The 22,717-nt window shown below is 38.4% G+C and overlaps 1 protein-coding gene across 3 annotated transcripts in view; it reads right to left on the bottom strand.

Annotated features, from left to right (window-relative positions):
• zfpm2a (zinc finger protein, FOG family member 2a) overlaps positions 1-22,717 on the bottom strand; it is a 220,775-nt gene that overhangs the window by 34,690 nt on the left and 163,368 nt on the right. The window contains exon 1 of one of the 3 annotated variants that reach the window (XM_067448059.1): positions 1,522-2,005. The exons of the other annotated variants lie outside the window; for them this stretch is intronic. Coding sequence (XP_067304160.1) covers positions 1,522-1,540 — 19 coding nt within the window. The 5' untranslated portion in view covers positions 1,541-2,005. Of the gene's footprint in view, positions 1-1,521; positions 2,006-22,717 lie in introns of those variants that run through there. 3 annotated transcript variants of the gene reach the window in all.

Raw genomic sequence — 22,717 nt, 5'->3', positions numbered from 1 at the left:
TAGTAGTCGAGGAAGCCGAGAAAAATGCAAGAATACACCCACATGCCCACGTTTACTGTGCGATTTAGTCTACTGAAATGCATATAGAACTCCCTCAATATTCAAGACAAGCAGGCAAAAATACCTGTTTGTCTTTTATATTTATGTAATTTTATATAGTTATCAATGTCACACAAAGAGGGCCTTTTTTTCTACAAATACCAGCATGATTAAGAATCTGATGATTTTATATAATAGCTCAATAAACAAAAAGTTAATATTTAAGAATATACAAGTCAATATTGAAGAAGTTCTGGCCAGGCAAGATTTTTTGTATAGCATATTTCATACCCAATGGCAATTCAAAGTGCTTTGCATAGAAATTTATTAAAATAGTGATAACGTATGCATGAGAAATAAGAATACCATGTGTAAGAATAAAACAAAAAAACCCAGATGATAATTAAAACAGTTGTAAAGAGAATTCAAAATAAAATAACGAGTGAACGAATCGTTTGAATGAATGATTCAATGACTCATTCATTAAGACAGTTAAATGCTTAGTTCCTGAATGAATCATCCCTTTAAATGAACTGGTTGAAACTCACGCAAAGGTTTTTTGAGTGAACACAAAGTTTCTCGGGGGAACTCGAGGGCTTTGTAAGTAAACACAAAGTTTCTCTGGGGAAGGCAAAGGTTTCGTGAAAGAACGCAAAGTTCCTCGAGCGAACACAAAGCTTCTCGTGGGAATGTAAAACATATGCAGTTTCTTTTTCCTCCTGTATCATATTTTTTTCACCATCATGTCCCAGAGGCTCCATAATATTTAACATTTTATGTTTTAAACGTTAAAACGTTATTTATGCATTTGTAACATTTAACAATTTGCAGATTAAATACACTCACGTCTCCTCTGAGCTACATTAAACAGTATGTATGAAATGCATCTAAATGCCACTTCAGATGCTGCTTCTGTGTTTCCTCTGCATTGCAAAGATGAATTGTCTTGATATGGATTTCATTTGATTGGTAACAGCCCTAATTGTGTCTTATTTTTGTAACTAAATTTATTGATTAAATTTGACACAGAAGATTATGCATTGGGTAAAAAATGTCTCTTTAAAAATTATAAAATGCACATAAAAGGTAAAAAGTAACGTATTGAAAAAAAGATGATTTCTATCACTGCTGTGAACTGACCCCCGCAAAGAATATCAAAACCTTTGGGAGTCAGCCATCCACAGCAGTCCTAAACATGCCAAGGTACCAACAGAGTAAACACACTAAATATCGATATACCATTTTTTTCGGTCAACATCTCACACCCCTACCACAAAAATATAACATATAAAAAACAGATTTGAAGTCACAGAAATCATTTGATGTGACATAACGAATACTATGGACAAATACTATGGATCACTCATAGAAACAGAACAATGTTAATGGAGATTTCCACAAATCTGTTTCAGGTTCTGATCTTCAAATATTTCCTTCAAATGAGCCATGTCCTCTCTCCCTTTAATAAAAACTGTTACGCACCCTCACGGAAAGCTGCCATCTCTGCGGCTTCCTCGACTCAATCTCGTGCTCCGTCTGCTTTTGACCCTCAAAAGCACAGAAGTCGTCGTCAGCACGGCTCATTAATGTAGCCCTTTTTTCAACATATTGTCTCATCCTGCCAATGAAGATCTCCATCTCACAGTGGAGGAATGAATGGGAGAGATTAGGATCAGGCATATGCCATTAGCCTCAAATGAAGTGCTTCACGCTGAGGAGATAAGAGGCAGATGTGGCAAGATAGCGCGGCAGAGCGGGGAAATGGCAAAGAAAGTGTGCAAATTGGGCTTACACATCATGAAACACTATTATTACCAAATTAGCCCCAGGTTCTCCCGCCCATCGTGACAAAAAGGAAAGAAAAAACAGCAAAGCGTAACAGCAAAAGGACTTTTTTCGTTGTTGGTGAAATCGAACACTGACCTGCGAGATGTCTGAGCATAGTTTTGTTAAAGGGATAGTTCACATAATAATGAAAATTCTGTCATCATTTACTCACCCTCATGTTGTTCCAAACCCATATGACTTTCTTGGTTCTGTGAAACACAAAATGTGAAGTTTTAAGAATATTTTAGAATATTTTTTAAGAACATATCCATTCTTTTTTAATATAAAGAGAGTGAATGAGGACTTTAGTCGTAAATCGATAAAATGACACAAATACGCATTATTAAACTAGTATTTTTTTCTTTCTTTTTCAATTTGTGCACTATATTGTGTGGTGTTTACACTTGTAGTTCAGTTTGCTTGGTTTGTACACATTGGCATGATACTGAACCTAAAGGCATAGGGATATGTTCACAACATGATTGGTTGGCTTTTATTAGGGATATTTTGTGACAGAACTTACTGAACATCCAAAACAATGCTGTGTGCTGGGCTAAATGCGTTTGTTGTATGAGTCTAGCCTACATATGATGTTATTTTGAACAGCTGAGAACTCATGAAGAGCTTATATTAACATGTGTAAAGTAGTCAAAATGGCGGCAGGAATCCCTCCGTCCCACACACAAACGAAGATTTGTTGCGAGGAGAGACGATTCTGATGCCTGTACCGAACTGTGATGGGTAACATCACGAAAAAACATTCTTTTGTTTTTTAGGTTTGCATCTTGTGACATGCCCCGTTTTTGGTTTGTTTAAAGGGGGGGTGAAACACTCAGTTTCAGTCAGTGTCATGTCAATCTTGAGTACCTATAGAGTAGCATTGCATCCTGCATATCTCCAAAAAGTCTTTATTTTTTTTATAATTATATAAGAAAGATGCGCTGTTCCGAGTCTTTCCGAAAAAAGAAGAGCGGGTGAGGGCGTGTCGTGTGAGCGGAGCTAAATAATGACGTGTGCAGCAGCGCGCTGCTATTGTGTTGAGTCGAGTGCGTCGTAAAGCTGTGTCATCCCTAACAGCGGGAAAAAAACTTTATTCAAAATAAAAATATGGCTTTTAATCAGATACAGCCATACATCTATGATCCGGAATCAGACCCAGAGGCTGCAGTTGAACAGGAGCAGCAGCAAAAACGACTAGAGCAGGACGTCTCTATGTGGTACAAGTTATACACTAACTATATAATATGCTTAGCGACTTGTGTTATTTACATATTTATACTTGAATTATATCGTCGTATTTTTGTCTTTGAAGGTGTACATGTGGGAAGTGCAGTTGTGCACGTGTGTTTGTGTGTTTACGCGTGGTTTGTGTAGACAGTAAGCGGAAGGCTAAGTTAGTGTTTACATAGAAAGACACGGAATAGTAGCGCATTTGAATGAAGCGCGCTTATTTAGTTCAACATATTTCCCCACTCTTTGTGTATTGTTGTTTGGAGTGCTTTTACAATACACAAACATAAAGTTACACATATAGTGGCCAGCTAAACAAATGTACACGCACTACACATCGCATGCTCCATTGATCAATTAACTCTACGTGATCATGTTTGGGCTACTTGATGAGCATAGGCAAAGACAGACATTTGAAGCAGTCTCACTCACCGCCTGCGGTTCTAACGTTGGGACTGCTCCATCCTTCAGCATTGTTTATGAAACAGTCGGCACCGAAATGCAGCGAACAGATATAAACATTCGCGCAACTCAGTTCCTGATCCGGAAAAGCAAATTACATCCACTGTTGCCTTAACGCGGGGTTTTTGGGGAATCTGTGCAGGACTGTCTTGGTCTGGCAACCAAAAACGCACTTTTTTGGTGACATTGTTATGTGCACATCACCTGGCAGCCTACGAGCCAGCGCTTTGATGGGCGTAGCCTGTTACTTTCGCTCTCTCCCTCTCTCTCTCTCCCTCTCTCTCTCTCACACGCTTCCGGTAGAATTGTCCGTAAGGCCCATACAAGGAAATTCCGCCCCCATTAACGTCAAAGGGGACGCATGATCTCAAAAAACTTGCCGAAACTTATGACTAACCGGAAGTAGTATTTTTGACAAAGAAATACTCCCATCAAACGTCCACCTTAACTTTTGAAACTTTGTCTATGTTTAGTATGGGATTCCAAGTCTTTAACAGTGTAAAAAGATCAGTATGCATGAAACAGCATTTCACCCCCCCCTTTAAATGTGTTTGGTCCATATATCAGTCAAACTGCACCAGAGTTCGTTTGGAAGCGGACCGAGACCCATCTTTTAAGCGGCCTCAGTCCTCTTGTTTGGTGTGCAGTGGGGTTCGGATTGCAGGGTTCACACTTGTTCAAATGAATTGCACTAATAGAGCAATCACGCAAGGGTTTGTTTTAATCGAACCAAAAATGCCAAGTGTGAACAAACCCTAAAACTCATGTCTTCCATTTTAGCAAATTCATGGGAGAATTAGAACGAGATCATTCAGAATGTTCTGGAATCTTTCAATAAATAATATGATTTAGTTTACAAAACCTGAAAGATTCATTCAAGAATCAGACTGGTCCAGTTCTCGAGTTCAACTCACTGACTCAGTGTCAACTGCTCAGATTATTAGTGAATAATAACCTAAATATGGTCTGTTTGTTAGACAAAGCTTTTATGTGACTTCTGAAGACTTAAAATATAGCACACAAGTCATATGGTCCATTTGATAATGCTTCTGGTGCAGTTGAATCTTTTTGGAAGCCTGAAATCTCAATCTCCATTCATTGCAATAGCATAGAAATAATAAATAATACATTATTTAAAATTCTCATTGCATGTTCCACAGAAAAAAGAAGATAATTTTTAGTTTTTTTAGTGTACTATTCCTTTAAAACTTTTCATTGTGCACTAAATAATGACGGAATGATGGACGCTCTGGAATTAGAGAGAATACACTGCTAAATGAAAAATAAAAAAAATACTTAAGACACCATTTGAGGTTTCTCCGATTGTCACACTGTCTGAACTCTATGGAAAATCTCCAGTCCGGCCATCACGATTCATGAACATCAGCCTTTCTGCATTAAGAGGTCTGGATTGGCCTCGAGCAGATGAATTGAATGTACCGCTACTAGAATTCTTTTGTGTCCATCAGGAAAATGAGTGTATGGGCCATTCATATGTATATTGAACTATTCGTCCTGTGATTGCATTAGTTTAGCTCTTGTAAAACGGGGCGCAGAATGTGTAAGGAACAGCCATGAGGGAATAAGTTTGGCATGGAGAGAGAGAGAGGGGGAAGAAAGCTGGCAGGCAGGTTGAGGCCACGCCAGTGCCGCTTGCGCCATGCGGTGAGGCTGAGACGGTGAGTGCCAGCAAACGTGGCGTGAAGAGGAAAGATCAAACAACACTGCTTGCAGATCTCCACCAATCTGCTCCATATTATTCCATCCGCCAAAGAGCAGCCGAACTCGCAGCCAGCGACCACACGGAGGAACCAGACGTGGCCACAGCCATCTAAATACCATGGGATAGTACTGCGTTAATCAATCAATACCTTGGATTTTCCATGTGATACTGTCACCTTTGAAGAGTTGGAACCCACTAAATTTGGAGGACAGGGGGAACTAAGATGTCAGAATGAAATGCAGTTCGCAAATGAATGTCACTTGAAATGACATGCTGCACAAAAAGACCAATAATATAATATAAAATCAAAGGGATCTATCACAGGTGAAGACATTCATTCCACCAGCGCCGATATTTGTGCTCCGCGGCGACCCCTGTGGGTTCCACCGCGATCCGGTCCGCGCTGAACCGGTCCAGAAAGAACACTCCAGATCTGCGGGCGCTGAAAGCAGCAGACGGTAAACAGGCTCGGCCATCTCCTCCACCAGGACAGATGGTGAAATGATACAATATGCTTTCCAAAAAAAAACCACAGCGCATTCTGAGCGCGGCAGTGATGGTGCTGATGGTACTGGCTGGTTTGGTGTGTCTGTGGTTGATGAGCAAGATCAGAGCCAAACCCCATTCCTATGATTGATTTCAGAGATCTCTCTCTCTGTATGTGTGTGTGTGTGTGTGTGTGTGTGTGTAAGAGAGAGAGAGTGAGTGAGATATTTTGGCTCAGCACCTCAAACTACTGCTGATCTAGAAACTGACTACATCAATGAACAATGGAGAGAGAAGGACAAAGAGAAAGACTTTGTTCTGACCCTTAGGAAAGAAAATCACAAATGACATCTCAATTGTTGCAAAGGGATTTTTGCTGAAGTTCTGGATTTTAGGGGAAACGGACGACACAATCTTGATACTTAAATGAAACATAACTGAGATCTCAGTATTTGTTTTGTCAAAATGTGAACCCATAGGAAATAAAAATCTCAGAATAAACAATTGTTTCTCCTATACAGCGGTCTGATGAAAATGTATTAACAGAGACTTGAAGGCTCCTGTTCTCCTAAAAAAGATTCATCACTTCTTTAGAGTGAGATTTTAATGTCTCAAACTTTGCTCCGATTTGCCAAGATTCCAAAGTCTGTATCAAAAGTCCGAAATCTCCAAGGGAAGTTAAAGATTTCTCATCAAATGAATCCCACTCTTCCTTCACTGTGTGACACCAAACAATTCTCATTTTATTCCTCCAAAGGAATTTTAGAAGAAACAAATCTGAGACCAAGTTAATAAAAAAAATTAAGTGACTGAGAATTCAAGACAGCTGAATTCTATGAAAGATGGCTGGAATTTGAAACAAAAAAGACAAACGAAAGTTCTTTCATGGTGTAGATGTTATGTGCAAGACACAAAACATGCAATAATATTAAAAAATCTTGCATTTCAGATCTTTTTTTTTTTTTTTAAAGCGTAAAATCAGAAAACTTTAGGTCAGAAAACCATGAATCCAAGGGAACAAAAATAACGACGCAGCCAAAGAGAATGAAAGGCACTTTGAAAGGGTTAATGAGATGGTCACATGCTGTAAAATAATATCTCACTAGAACGCCCAGGACCAATGAGGAGCCGGGCAGCGGCCCCCAGGTCCCCCGGCGAGGGGCTCCGTCTCCATCTTTTGTGGCCCTGTTCAAGCAATTAAGCCCGGCTCGGTGTTTTCTAAGGGGGATGTCAAGTGAGAAAAGTCATTTTGTGGCACTGCACTCCTCAGTTACGGTCATGCTCGGTACCAGTGCAAATTAAAACTCTCCCGCCAGCGCTATGTAAATACGGTCGTGGACCGCGCTGCGCTTTAATGAGCCATAATATGAAAGAGCAGTATAAAACCGACAGAAAATAACCGGACGCTTGACAGGTGACAGGAGCTACAAACTTTTTCAAGGAAGAGGGGGAGGGAGAGAGCTGGGATGAATGTGATATTCAGGAATATTCTAGCAAAGTTCAGGTCCTCTGGGATCGAGATGGAGACTGCTGGAGGCGCTTCTGAAGGCGGAAAGAGAAGGTGGAGGAAAGAATAAGATGGTTATTCCTCCTGTTTGAAACATTCTGAGGCACTATATTCATCACGTTAAAGGGATAGTTCATCTCAAATTGAAAAGCTGTCATTATTTAGGGTGTGTTCACACTTGGCATGTTTGGTTCGATTAAAACGTACCAAAGCAAGAGGACTTGCATAATCTTGCCAAAACGGGTCTCGATCCACTTCCAAACGAACTCTGGTGCAGTTTGACAGATATATGGATGCAACACAGGCCAAAGACATGTAAACAAACCAAAATGGGGCATGCCAATAGATGTGACCCTAAAAAAGAGTGCTGTTTTTGTGGCCATTACAGTTTGGTACAGGCATCAGAACCGTCTCTCAGCAGATCTTCGTTTGTGTGTGTGACAGAGGGATTCCAGCCGCTGTTTTGACTCCTTTACACAGTTTATCAGCTCTCGTTGAGTTCTCAGCTGGTCAAAATAACCTTCATAAGTGCATAAAACATCCACATTTAGCTCAGCACACAGCATTATTTTGGATTTTTGGGAAAGTTCTGTTGTGAAATATAATAAAAGCTGACAAATCAGGGTTCAGTGTAAAAAATGTCAATCTGAATGCTAAGCAGACCAAGACTAAATGTTTTTTTGTTTTGTTTTGTGGTCTGGACCAAGCGAACCGAAGCAAAGTGTGAACACACCTACTCACTCATGTTGTTTAAATATTTTCAGTAGAAGAAAATAAAATGAAGTATTTTTTTATGCTTAATGACAAAAAAGCACCATGAAAGAACCATGAAAGTTGTCCATATAACCCATGTACTATATATAGCCCAAATCTTCTGAAGCCATTCGATCAGTTTACCTGAGAAACGGACCTAACTGTCGGTAAATTCCCATGCTGAAGATTCAAAACCACAAATGACATATTGATGCATCTCAATATTCTTAGTACTGAACACAAAAAAACACTTATATGCTTTGTCACGCAACTCCACCAATTCGTGTATGAAAAATGGACAATGATTATTTACAGTCAATAACATCCAAAATACAGCACACGTCGTAGGGAATACGTTACACTTTTTTGTAATTTCTGGAGCTTACCAGTCTGTGGTCACTATGAACGGTTATTCATAGTTATTTACTCACTCTCATGTTGTTCTAAAACTGTTACTTAATGTTATTTTGTCAGTTGAACACAAACGTTTAAACATATAACAGCATGAAGGTTTAGAACAACATGAGAAAATAATGACAGAATGTTGATTGTTGGATGAATTCTTCCTTCAAAAAGTAAAACATTTTCCTCCAATCCTCTGAAAAGCTGTGCTAAAAACCTTACATGGATTACCTATCACTAAATCTGCTTTGCATGCACAACGGGGGCGGCCAAGTGGAAATGAAGCCTCAGTGCTCGAGATGGAGTCTACTGACGGAATCTGCATCCGTGCCCGCCGATTAATCCGAGACATCCCACCCGATCCACCCGTCATTTACAATGTCACTTAATCCATATATATCAAGATTCAACAGGAGTCAGCGCTCGGATCAGCGAGGAGAGAGAGAGAGAGAGAGAGAGAGAGAGAGAGAGAGAGAGAGAGAGAGAGAGAGAGAGAGAGAGAGAGAGAGAGAGAGAGAGAGAGAGAGAGAGAGAGAGAGAGAGAGAGAGAGAGAGATTCACAGGAAGAGAGAGAATGCCACAATTTCAGCCCAGTTACTGCAAAGGAGGCTGCATCTACAGGTAGCTTTAAAGGGTTAGTTCACCCAAAAATGAAAATGATTTTATTAATTACTCACCCTCATGTCGTTGGACACCTGTAACACCTTCGTTTATCTTCGGAACACAAATGAAGATATTTTTGTTGAAAGCTGATGGCTGAGAAAGGCTTCAGATAGGCCTCCATTGGGATTCAGTACATTCCCACAAACCCACTCACAAGACCCTTAAAGGCACTTAAGACGTTGCTACAAAGTCCATCTCACTACAGTGGCTGTATAATCATTTTACTAAGCGACGAGAATAGTTTTTGTGTGCAAAAAAAATCTAAATAATCACTTTATCCGCCAAGATATTCTCTTCCGTGTAGGTCTCGGACGTGAACTCATGCGATAGCGGCGCTCCTCCTCTTCTGGGTCATGTATTGAATGGTGGACCGCGTTTATATTCTCGCGCGTCGAGTTGCGTCAATAACTTAGTGGAGAAAGTTGTTATTTTGATTTTTGTGCACACAATAACTATTTTCGTCACATTGTAAAATTATTGTACAGCCCCTGTAGTGAGATGGACTTTGTATTGATGTGTTTAGTAAGTTTATGGGTCTTGTGAGTGTGTCAGTGGGAATGTACTGAATGCCAATGGAGGCCTATCTGAAGCCTTTCTCAGCCATCAGCTTTCAACAAAAATATCTTCATTTGTGTTCCGAAGATGAACGAAGGTGTTACAAGTGTCCAACGACATGAGGTGAGTAATTAATTAAATCATTTTCATTTTTGGGTGAACTAACCCTTTAATAGGACTTACAGAAAATTAGTGCTGAACGTCACTTTAGAGTGCAACAGCTGGGTCCGGAAGTAATAAGGAAATTGATTTTGAATTATAATTTACAAGCCTTAAAGGACAAAGACACAGTAAACTATAAGGTTGTTAATCTGTGGAATTTGCTTCTGTTGAAGCAGTTACCCCTCATTATTTCAAGCTATTTTTAAAATAATCGTTTAACAGCTGAATTCCTGGTTAAAAACTACATTACCCATCAAACTACCGAAAAGTACACCAATGTCAATCAATATTTGTTTTTTATTACGATTAATCGCACTCTTGTGTGTGCGATTAATTGCACACTTATCGTCAAATTAAGCATACAGCTTATCTCATTAAAAAAAATATTTTTGTCATAATCAGAAAACTGTATTTTCTGCAAGCTTCAAGGATCATTGGAGATTCCAAAAGGACACCGAATATAAGGAGTCCATATAATTATATTACTTAATAAATGCATACACAATAAGCACCCATAACTTAAAAAAACCAAGTGTGTGTGGAAACAACATGAATGTACTGAAATGTGTCTGTATATGAATGCAGCATGCGATCAGTGATCGAGAGCGCGCACATTCAAGGTTTGTTCTTTGTGCTTCAATATGACAGACTCTCACGCGCTTACTGTATGATTCCTGTACGTCATCAACATTACGAACAAGCCACAATTGCGAACACAATAGCTACTCAGCCACAAAGTGGTAGGCCAAATCACAGAGCGGGGTCAGTGCATGCTGAGGAGCACAGTGTGCAGAAGTCACCAACTTTCTGCAAGAGTCAATAGCAACAGACCTCCAAACTTTGTGTGGTCTTCAGATTAGCTCAAGAACAGTGCGTAGAGAGCTTCGTTGAATGGATTTCCATGGCTGAGCAGCTGCACCCAAGCCTTACATCAACAAGTGCAATGCAAAGCGCTGGATTCAGTGGTGTAAACCATGCCGTCACTGGAATCAAGAGCATTGGAGACGTGTTCTCTGGAGTGACAAATCACGGGTCTCTTTCAGGCAATCCGATGGACGAGTCTGAGTTTGACAGGAGAACGGTGCTTGCCTGACTGCATTGTGCCACGTGTAAGGTTTGGTGGAGGGGGGATTATGGTGTGGGGTTGTTTTTCAGGGGTTGGGTTTGACCCCTTAGTTCCAGTGAAAGGAACTCTTAATGCTTCAGCATACCAAAACATTTTGGACAATTTAATACTTCCAACTTTATGATTAAGAATGGTATGTTATTAAAGTTTGCATGCAAGTAAAGGCAGGCATTTCAAAATGTTTGGCAATATAGTGTATATTTTTCTCTGTTGTTTTTTATTTGATTATGCTGTTCACAATGCGTCATGGGAGAGCAGTTTCTTCCCATTACTAAAGCCATTAAGTTTTGTACCGTTGTCTTTTTGTTGATTTTCAAATGTTTTTCCTTCATATTAAAGATTGTAGTGCTGTGATTCACCTCATAGCTGATTGGCTTGGTCCATGGCTTATACATCTTTAAAAAATACTTTTTAAAATCCCTAGGTGAAAATGTATGGAAAAAGTAATTCTGGCACCGCTGAAAACGGGGGTAGACACAGTTGCGGTTTCATCCAAACAAACTGAAATGTACTGGTTCTCCTGGAGCTAATTATGAACGCTGTTTGTGGATGAGATTATAAAGGAATTTGTCAAAACCAAATAGGCATACAAGTTATTTTAGTCATTCCTGAAACAAACTGAAATCATCTAGACCAGAGACCAATTGTAAAGTTATGAAAATGACAACTGCACTGAAACACTGGAATGAATCCCCAAAAGCAGTGGATCTCAATCACTGATCTGATCAATCATGAATTCCCCAAAAGAAAAATGAGCGAAATAAGATCTGTAGACTTTTGGAATTTGTCGTCTGAGCCAGTCAAAACCATGTTAAACCTATTCCCAGAAGTAACTGGAGAGTTATGAAGGTATTCCAGAGTGGTAGAATAGTGCTATTGTCATCTAATCTGATGACTTTACTGGAGGAGAGAGAGAGAGAGCGAACAGTGTGAGCATGTTAAATCCAGCTTAAATTAAGATTCAGCACATGGGTTTGCTCTCTAAACCTCTGGCCTATTGCTAAAAAGACTATAAGAAGATGAAGAAGTACTGTCAATAATTTGGCACAAGGGAACATAATATATTACTTTATTTTATCATAGTATTTTTATATTAGGTTAATATTATTAAAATATTTTTAAAATATATATAAAAATAAAATATATACTACCATTAAAAACTGGGGTTTGTAATAGTTTTTATGTTTTTGAAATAAGTATCTTATGCTCACTAATGCTGTGTTTATTTGATCAAAATTACAGTAAAAAAAGTTATATTGTAAAATATTATTTAAATTCATGTGTTTTGTAAATTAAAGTGCAATTTATTCCTTTGATGGAAAAGCAATTTTTTTAAGCTTTGAATTTTTGTGTGCCATTACTCCAGCCTTTAGTGTCACATTTTTCATATAGGATTTCTATGAAAAGAGCAGTATTTATCTGAAATAGAAATATTTGTTAATATTATAAATGTCTTTTCTGACACTTGATCAATTGTGTTTTTCTTGCTGAAAAAAACAATTTCTTAAAAAAATAAAAAATAATACTGACCCCAAACTTTTACTTATAATCTAATAATTCATAACAATGAACAAACTATGATTATCCATGTTAACATAAATGTATGTTTTATTAGGATGAAAGTGATATCAAACAGTTCTTAACACAAACTTTGACAACAACAAACGGGTGGGGAAGTGTTTTCTTCTCCCTTTTAAAAATGTTCTTTTGTCCTCCTAACTTGGGTGATTATATGGAAAGTTGCATTTTCTTACTTGCATTTAGTATTGTTTTCCCCTGCTGTCTGACCTGAGCCATTTTTGGGTCACGGCCCACCAGATACACATAAACATGAAAACATGCATGACAACTATCAATGCAAAAGCATAGACCGCATCATGAAGTGGCGGTGTTCAATCTCTATATCTGTCCTCACTGTAGAGCGCAGAGGCTGATCAGAGAAACCCTGTTTTACAAGGGACACATCTTGACGCAACAACTTTGCCTGACCTTGTGCGAGTCTGAATAACACTGTAAAATTGATTCAGCTCGCTGCAATAAAAGAGCTTTCGCATTATCTGCATTCTACCTCTAATTAATATAAGCAGTGGCGGGCAGGCCATTATTTACGACTGGAGCTGTATGGGGCGGCCAACGCAATAATAATCTGCTCTATATTTTTATTGATGTGTTGATGAATGGCTTTATTTCACACAAAACAGCCATGGAATGTCGAAGCACACAGATCACACAAGCGCTGATTACGGCCCCTGCCTTTCCTGAGCCCTCTGTCTGTGTGTGTGTGTGTGTGTGTGTGTGTGTGTGTGTGTGTGTGTGTGTGTGTGTGTGTGTGTGTGTGTGTGTGTGTGTGTGTTTATATCACCGTTAGCCGGACTGTCTCTCATTACACAGCTATGGTCCGTTGATGTACCGATGAGGAGACTGATGAGACAGAGGTACTGATGAAGTACCGTGGTCACACATCCTCGTTTACTTATTCTGCACACGCTCCAAATGTTTTTAGAATTGCTTTTTAGACTCACATGTGTCATGTTAATACCAACTGGAAAATTAATTTGCTCAGAGGTTGCTCTTTCATAAAAAGGAGACAAAATGAAGATCTCATTTATGCAATGTCACATGTATCTTCTAAAATTCTGAAATGAGACAATAGTTTACATTCAGTTAGAGTATAAAGCAATACGATTCATGTGGATAACATTGATTTGCAATCAGGTCTTTATTACCAGAGGTCTCTGACTTTTGACTGCGGATGTTAGTATCTTGGCAAATCAATTAGAGACATTATTGATGTCTAAAGACATATCTAATGTGGGATTTCTTTCCTACAATACACTCAAATGACAATTTATAATTTAAAGGCACAATACGCTAGATTTTTTTATTAAAATATTTAAAAAACACTAAAACAATATTGCATATTTTGTTGACTTGTGTACTTACATTATCACAAACATTTGCAACAATGTTTAAATCCAGAGAAATCCTCAATTTTAACCAGGTCGCGGATCGTGTCACCTGTCAGTGACATCATATCCGTGTTACCCTTGATTTCATAGAAACCATGGAATCACCAAAGACACTTTAATATATGATGTGTTTTATTAGACAGGTGAGTAACTTTTTGAATACTTTACAAATTATTTCAGGTCAACACAATTCATCCAGTTTTTATAAAAGGTGCACCATTTAACTTTTCCATCCGCTAGAGGGCGCCTATTCAAAACAAAGGCGTAGTTTGATGACGTCAAGTTTGAGCTCAGAATCTTGGGACATGTGGTCTTCACTTCACAACCGGTGTAAAAGAATCAGGATAGGACAATTATTAATGTTTCTGTAGTATGAAGCAGAGCAGGACCGAGTGTTGTGAGCTGTGCAAGGCCACTGGAGCGATTGTTTATAAGATGAATGCAACACGCGCCTCGCGAGCAGCAGGACTTTTATTATGCCACGGTCGCCTTTCCTGTCATAAGTATGAGGTAATGCAGCATTCGCTTGTTGCACACTGCAGTATGTGTGAAGCGTTTCCGCAAAATAAACCCGGAAACTGAAGGTAACGCATATATGACGCAGTTTGACAGGTGACTCCCTCACACGTCCCGGTTCATTGGTTAAAATAGCAATTTTCTCATGATTTACAAAGCAAGGTTTTTATAGTTTTGCTTTTTGAAATTAGTTTTTATTTTATTATCGTTTTCAATTTTGCTACAAATTTCAGTTTAGTTTTAGTTCGTTTTACAAATGGTTTTGCTAGTTTTAGTTTAGTTTTTATTTTGCAAATACATTTCTATTTAGTTTTTATTTATTTAGTTTCAGTTTTAGTTTTAGTAATTATAGTTTAGCAGAGTTACCATAATGAAGTGTAAGCAGTGTAAGACCACAGCTAAAGTCATCTGAATACAGCCAACACACACTGTTGTGCTGTGTGTGTGTGTGTGTGTGTGTGTGTGTGTGTGTGTGTGTGTGTGTGTGTGTGTGTGTGTGTGTGTGTGTGTGTGTGTGTGTGTGCAGGGCCGACGTTTGCTATCCACAACTTTCCCGAACTCTCATTTAAATATGAAAAAGTCCAGTTCGTTATGAATATGGATAACGTATGCATGTTATTTATGAAAAGTACAAACGCTCTCTACGTGGGCGTCGGAAGGAAATAAATACGGCCTTTTTTACTGGAGCAGCCTAATGATAGATGCCATATTATTTACATTAACACAAATATGCTGTGTTCACCTAATTCTTCACAGTGGCTGTAGTGTAGTGGTAAGACGCACGGCATCAAGATTTGATGCAGATCGATCAGTGGTTCGATCCTGCCTTTTGCCACACTCGCTCTATTCCCTTTTCCCATCACATATCAAATTGGAAAGGCATATATTTTTAATAAAAAGTGAGACAATTTTTGAAAAGTGGAAATAAAGCGTCGAACGTGTTTAATAATAAGTGCTTCTTGGTTAGGGGTAGGCCTAGGAAAACAGACATGTGCTGTTAGAGACGATAAAAGTGAGTGGAGTGGGGAGGGGTGGGGGGCGCAAAACTCCATCTCGCCTAGGGCAACCAAAGAGCTAGAGCCGGCCCTGTGTGTGTGTGTGTGTGTGTGTGTGTGTGTGTGTGTTGTGCTATAATTGTAAAGGGGGCCAATGTCTTCACTTATCTAGTAAAATATTATGATAACTGACTAATAAGGACATTTGACTGGTCCTCACTAGTTAAAAAGGCTTATAAATCGGCCAAAACATGTTTTTATTTAAATCTATTTTTTTGCACGTTCTTGGGATGGGGAGGTTTAGGGATAGGGGTTGGGTTAGGGGATATAAAATATCATTAACCTGATATAAAATCAATGGAAGTCTATGCAATGTCCTCACTAATATAGTGAAACAAACATGTGTGTGTGTGTGTGTATCCTGGACTGGTATTCCCTACTTTGTGGGGAAATGTCTCCACACAGATAATAATATAATATAATGTAAATGATTATGATAAAACCTTTGAGCCTGTCAATAACATGCAAACATGAAATCTCAAATGTACAGTAGGCTAGTACTTGCTACTAGTTGCTGACTTTTGCGCCTGCGTCTCTCGTCGCGTAAGAAACGGCATTCTAAAACAGTGAGCTTAAGTTAAAAGAAGTTCAACGTGCATCTCATTACCTTGTGTCATTTCCCATTTCACTGCCACGGACGCATTGATTCTTTGTGAACTGCCGTTTAGCGATGTGTTGCCTGTCTGCACGCGTCCGTCACTCAGATCACTTCACGCGCAGTAGCGCAATACAGACACTCCCTCAACCGCCACAGTCAGATTTTCCACCACATTAAAGAGAGCTTATTAATAACGAAAACGAATATTTATTTTTGCTAATTATTATTTTATTTCAGTTAGTTTTTTAGTAAGAGTAGTTAGTTTCGTTTAGTTTTAGTTTTTTATTTATTCAGATTTTTTAATTTTATTTCAGTTTACGAAAATGTTTTTTGACCAATAGTTTTAGTCTTAGTTTCAGTTTTCGTTTACGAAAATAACCTTGTTACAAAGTTCAAAAAATGTTGGTATATTGTAAGTACTTAATTAAAAAAAGATATATAACACTGGCCTAGTGGTTTTTGGATATTTTACTGAAAAAATTGTTAGTGCACCTTTAATATGATATTCTAATAACAAAACTTTCGACACACTCATTATATATTTGGATTGTATTTTTTTAAATATGTAAAACAGCAATGCATTGCCCCACATATGCGGAAGTGGCCGACTACAGCGCATAATAAAAGCTGGTACGAATAAAAGTCTTTTATTTATCCGAACAAAGAATAATTCACCCCAGAAGCCTCAGCCCACTACCACGGCTTCCAATCATTAGTTCGTCTATTAACAATATGTCTGCCCGAATCCGTAGGATTCCTTTCCATCGGCAGGGGTGAAGACAATATTCTCCCGTGAATCCATGCTCATTCACATCATCATCAAGCTACGCCTTCATTTTGAATGAGCAACCTCTAGTGTTGAAAATAACATACTGTGCCTTTAAATGAAATTGTTGACCTATTTAGAAACTTTAGAGGAGACACGTGACATTACCGAGGTCTCTTTTTTTCAGGAGAAACGGCTTAACTTTGAAGAAGTCTCCATCTGCTCTCCTTTCAATCTGATCACTAACTGTTTAGATACGAAAAAAGATATAATGTGATCTTTTTCTTCACAATATATCCTCAAATGCCAACTTATTTAAATGACATTGTTGACCTATTAAGAAACTATAGAAGAGATTACTGGAGAAACATCTCAGGGGAAACATCTGGATTTTGAAGAAATCTCCACCTGCTCTCTATTCAGTCTCATCACTGTTTTTTCCACTAAGATAATTTATGCAAATTATTTAAAGCAAGAGAAAGATAGGCATATGTAACACAATCAAATATCAATGCATCGCTTAATTATGTTTCACGAGTGCACACGTACATATAACCAGATTATGTAATGCATTAAAGATTAAAGCATATTTGTCGTGCTGTCCAAGGGGAGGGCTTCGAGTACTCCCTCCATCCCACAGAAACAGTTACACGTGAACATGGAACAGAGGTAAGTCTGCTGTATATATACCTCTTATCTCATTAATTGAGTCGATTAACTGAGTGTGCTCCTCCCGTGTTAATTAGGTTAATTATCTGAACTTGTTCCTCACGAACTTTGTTAATAAAACATCATTTCCTGTGTTGATTACGAGACATAGTGAATCTCATCTGAAACTCTGGAGGAAACGTGATATTGCCGAAGTCTCCACTCGCCCTCCATTTCATCTCTTCACTCTCTAGGAGAAACAATTGAGATATTAAAGAGATCTCCTTTGTGATTTTTCTTTCCTATGGGCACATTGAAGTCTTGGCAGCAACTTTGAATCTCCGAGTGCTTTTATGAAACATCTGAAGCTCTAGATTTGAGCTATCTTTCATAATTAGGAGGAAGTGCAGCTAAAAGCCATCCTGCGTCAGATAATTGTGGTCCATCCTTCCTAATTTTGCGAAAGCGGGAACGAAAAAAATCAGTATTTGTCTGGTTATTAATTCAGCTCACAAATCCTTGATTATTTTCCAATCCTTTACTCTGATAGGAGCCATCTCTGTTTGCCTGCCTCTCTTTCTCTCTCTCTCCCTCTCCTCTTTCGACCGGCCGGCCTGCCTTCTCAATCGCCTGTTTTGTTTCCGTCTTTAATGAACAGTTGGATTCTTTTATTTCTCTACAAGTGCTGGATTTGTCTTATCAACCTCGTTCCCTTTGAGGGTTGCCAATTGGTTTTATCCACGGATGTATCATTTCCTAGGCTTCCTCTTTTTTCCCCGCACAAAGAGAAAGAACCACTTCGTCAACAACCCTCTACGGAGAGACAGATTAAGAACCTCAACATCACCTAGCTTCCAGCGCCGCTCCCAACTGGTTTGTGTAAAACTCAATTAAACTGGTCCCCGCTGAATTCCACATTACAGTACATTAAACAGAAATTCTTCAAGCGTGATGACAGAGCTGCAGTACAGGAGTGTTTCCTGCCTCCGTCTTTGGGGTTTTGGCCTCTCCTCTGCCGCGAAGGAGCTCAAAAGACAAAGTAGGAAAACAAACTTTGTGCTTTATTTATCTGTGAAGTGGTAAAGGCAGCCAATGGCCTTGATCGCAGTGTGTAAACAGCTTTAAACGGCTAATGTTTGCTAATAGGAGTAGTGCGAGTCCTCTGACGATTAGAAGCAAATATTATCAAATGCTGTGACATGTGGGAAATGCTTGTTTTAGCTTTAATCTGGAGGGAGAGAACAATAATACCAGCCTATGAATTCTAGACAAAACATTGAGCAAATGAACTGCTCAATACTGCTCTCTGAGAGTACTTTGAAATGAAGCTTCTAATGAATGAATGAATGTTTTCAAACTGATGACTGAAATAGACGAGAACTGTCTTAAAATGATTAATTGATATTTGCTTCAATAACATCTGCCTCTCTAATATCCATCTGTCTTTGCATCTTGCCATAAATAATTATCATGAAGTATTTTTATGAAAGAAAAATGCCAAATGACATCTGTCGATTGTTCTCTAATGAGCTCAACAGTGTCTCAAACCATGCTTGTATTGACCAAGATCCTCAAATCCCAAAAATAAAAATAAAAAATCCAAAATGAAATCTCATTTTCTCAATTGCGTCTCCTGAGAAAACAGCAGTATTCTCACATGGTGTGCTCTGATTTGCCAAGACGCCATGTGAAAATCACATTCGTACCTCAATGGAGGCAAACAACTGGAAATGTGTGAGAAACACCTAAACAATGAAGATGAATGATATTTAAATGAAACACCTGAGTAATAAAACTTCTCTCAGATATGTCAAGTAAATAAGGGATACATTCAGGCCTTTAGCTTGGACCTGTGTATCTCACATCATTTGTGTGTGTGTTTCTTCTCCTCCCATCTGCCCTGGAATTCTGGAGATGCTCTAAACCCTCTGTATTCCACCAGTAGGCGTTTTATGACACTGTCCATAATATCTGAAACACACACACACGTGCCCACGCTGCGTGCGGGGTTGGGTGTTCTCCCCCAGTTGGGCTTCAGCCAAACGCCACTCCTTCATGTCTGCTGCCTTTCCTCTCTAGTGCGGCCCAATACGGGTCAGCGGCTTCAGATGTGCCCTCCCAAATACTGCCTTGGTGAAGGTCAGTCTGCAGCCCACAACACACACACACACACACACACACACACACACACACACACACACACACACACACACACACACACACACACACACACACACAGCATGAACTACAGCGTCTCACAGAAGGGTTTAATGTTACGCTTAAAGGTGAAAAAGTCACTGTGCGTTTTACTGTGCTGGTCGATATGGAAGTGTTGATGCATAATCATATGACATATGAGAAATGCTTGTTTTAGCTTTAATTCAGTTACAAATGCCAGAAATAACCCTATTTATTTTGCACCATATAGTGTCCAATAATATAAATTTCATATTTAAAAATATTCATATTCCAAAAAATACATATTTAAACATCAAAATATATTTGTATTTATGAAAAATAAACAAATTTATGTTTAAAAAAATATTTTACTTATATTACTGGAAATGTTATATTATTAAAGAATTGCAATACATATTTATTATAAATTATTATTATTATTTTTTAATAAAATGTGTTAATAAATATGTATTATAAATTAAATAAATTCTGATGTGTAAATATGTATTACATTTATGATTGGAAAATTAATAAATATTTACTATAGATACATTTTATTTAGCAATCAAATCTACTCTGATGTGTAAATATTGAATTTATATTATTGGAAATAGTATAATATTTACTATAAATAAGTGTATGCACTTTATTAATAAATACATTATTTTAATAAATATTTATTATTAATTGTATTTATGTTTTGATAAATATGCATAATTAATTTGATATTTAAATATGTATTTTTATTTATATTATTGGAAATCTAATACAAATTTACTAGTAATACATTTTAAATAAATAAAGTATTGAACTAATCACATGAGGGGACTTTTTCCCCTCACACCATTGATATGTAAGCGGTAATCCTACTATAACTCACACCCACTTACCAGTCTTTCAGCAAATTAGTTTCTACTGACTCCTGGCCAAACATTGCATCACCTATTCAATATTCATCAGCCACATTTATAAGGTTTATAATATGTGTCCCCCACTTTCAGATCGCCCCTGCGCCCCTGACTGGTGATTCTGGATGCAGACGGAGCAGTGGAGGGGTTGCAGTGGGTTCAGTGGAAAGTTTGAAGGGGTCTGGAGAGGAAAAAGAGATGTGATGTAATTATCCGTCGCTGGCACCGAGGCACAACTCAACTGAGAAGGGATTCGGAGCAGAAAATCGCTAAAATCTGTTTACCAGTGAGCAGAATTCACTTCCTTCACAAGCATTTTGTGAGGACTCTGCCTATCTGAATAATTCATGCAGAAGAGCCATCGGCGAACCGGAGACTTCACAGGTAGAGCAATTCACAGGATAATCTGAGAGACTTCAGCTCAGAACCAGTTTCAGCAGTAAAGCACCCAGAAGCGCAGACGTCAAACACTCAATTCAATTATTTCCTAGAAAACACTTATTCACAGAATGCATTTACACGACCTGTGAAAGCTGTGGAAATCTCCTCTAGCTCACAGTTAAGGGTACATCATCTTTTTTAGTGGTAATTAAAAAAAGTTTTACACGCAAAAATATGTTTAAAATAAAACGCATCAACCATCTTTATTCTACAGTACAGGAGCGGGTCCCTTTCTCATATCATTAATATCAATAATGCTCTGAAGGATCATGTGACACTGAAGACTGGAGTAATGATGCTGAAGAAAAATCAGGAATAAATCACATTTGAAAGTATATTTAAATAGAAAAGAGTAATTGACTTGTAATAATTGTTCACAGTATTTCTAATTTTTACTGTTTTTGATCAAATAAATGCAGCTTTGGTGAGAGCATAAACATCTTACCGTACTTTTGAAAGATAGTGTATTTTGCTTAAACAGTACAGCATTTTAATATTGGTTCTCAGCCAAAACATGAAAAAAAGATCAGTTTACCAGAATTCAATTTTAATATCAGGGCATCACTGATGACACACCACAACAGCAGAGCCTGTTAATCACTTTATGCATCCATAATTAGGTATTAATATAAAGTCCAATGATCCCATTTGACTAAAGGCAACTAGTGGGAACAAAACAAGTGCTCATATATATATCATACCCGAGTCATTCAGTTATGATTTCAATTGCATTTCTTATTTTTATTTCTTCTGTGCAATCATTACAATTGTATTGTGTGTCATTTTGTACTGACATGCTCAGAAAGCATGACATATTCTCAATAAAAATCCTCAAATTGAAATACAGTTTCTCTCATCTGGTCCAGCAAGCATTGCTATTGTTTTTTTTTTTCTCTCCTAGTAACAACCGCAACCTCTTACACACTCAAGCTGTATGAAACACACACACACACACACACACACACACACACACACACACACACACACACACACACACACACACACACACACACACACACACACACACACACACACACACACACACACACACCAGCTGCAGTATTTAATTACCCTGCAATGAATGTACTAGCGGCACAGAACATCTAAAAAAAAACCACGCATCGGTGTTCGCTGCTGAGACGATGATCAATGTTTCTCTCCGCCACCCACTGAAAAAAAAGCACAGAGGTTCACTTGCCTAATTCCTGACATGAAATATTACCCGCACCACTCCAGAAAGCCTCGCCGTTTGGATGCTGGGACAGATAGCATCCATCCTTTTGCTATAAGAAACAAACAAACAAACAAAAAGCTCTTCGACCTTTCACCCAACACGGGACGTACAACTGATAAGTAAGCGCCAATTTCTTTTCTTTTCTGTGCATTTTTTTTCCCTTTGGCCCAAGTTTCACCTTGCTGAGCCCATGCCCTTTATTAAAGGTAGTAATGGCTGCCGAGTCGCCTCCAGCTTTCTCAGATTTGTCAGTCATGAAAGGGGGAGGAAGGAAGATAAATCTTATTTCGCCAGCTAAGGGCGTCTATCTCCACGGCAGAATGAGAAGCCAGGCCAAAAAAACACTCGCCGTGTGCGTTAGGCGGCTCCGGCTTTAAGCCTTGTCCTCTCTGATCAAACCAGGATTTATGGAAGCATCATAACTTCCGACAACATCCAGGAGCTTATTAATTTTATATGTTTCTGTCCA

The sequence above is a fragment of the Pseudorasbora parva genome, chromosome 7, assembly GCF_024679245.1.
Source record: "Pseudorasbora parva isolate DD20220531a chromosome 7, ASM2467924v1, whole genome shotgun sequence".
Classification (NCBI taxonomy): Eukaryota; Metazoa; Chordata; class Actinopteri; order Cypriniformes; family Gobionidae; genus Pseudorasbora; species Pseudorasbora parva.
Note: the sequence above shows the minus strand (reverse complement) of the source record. Positions and strands in the feature narration are given on the sequence as shown.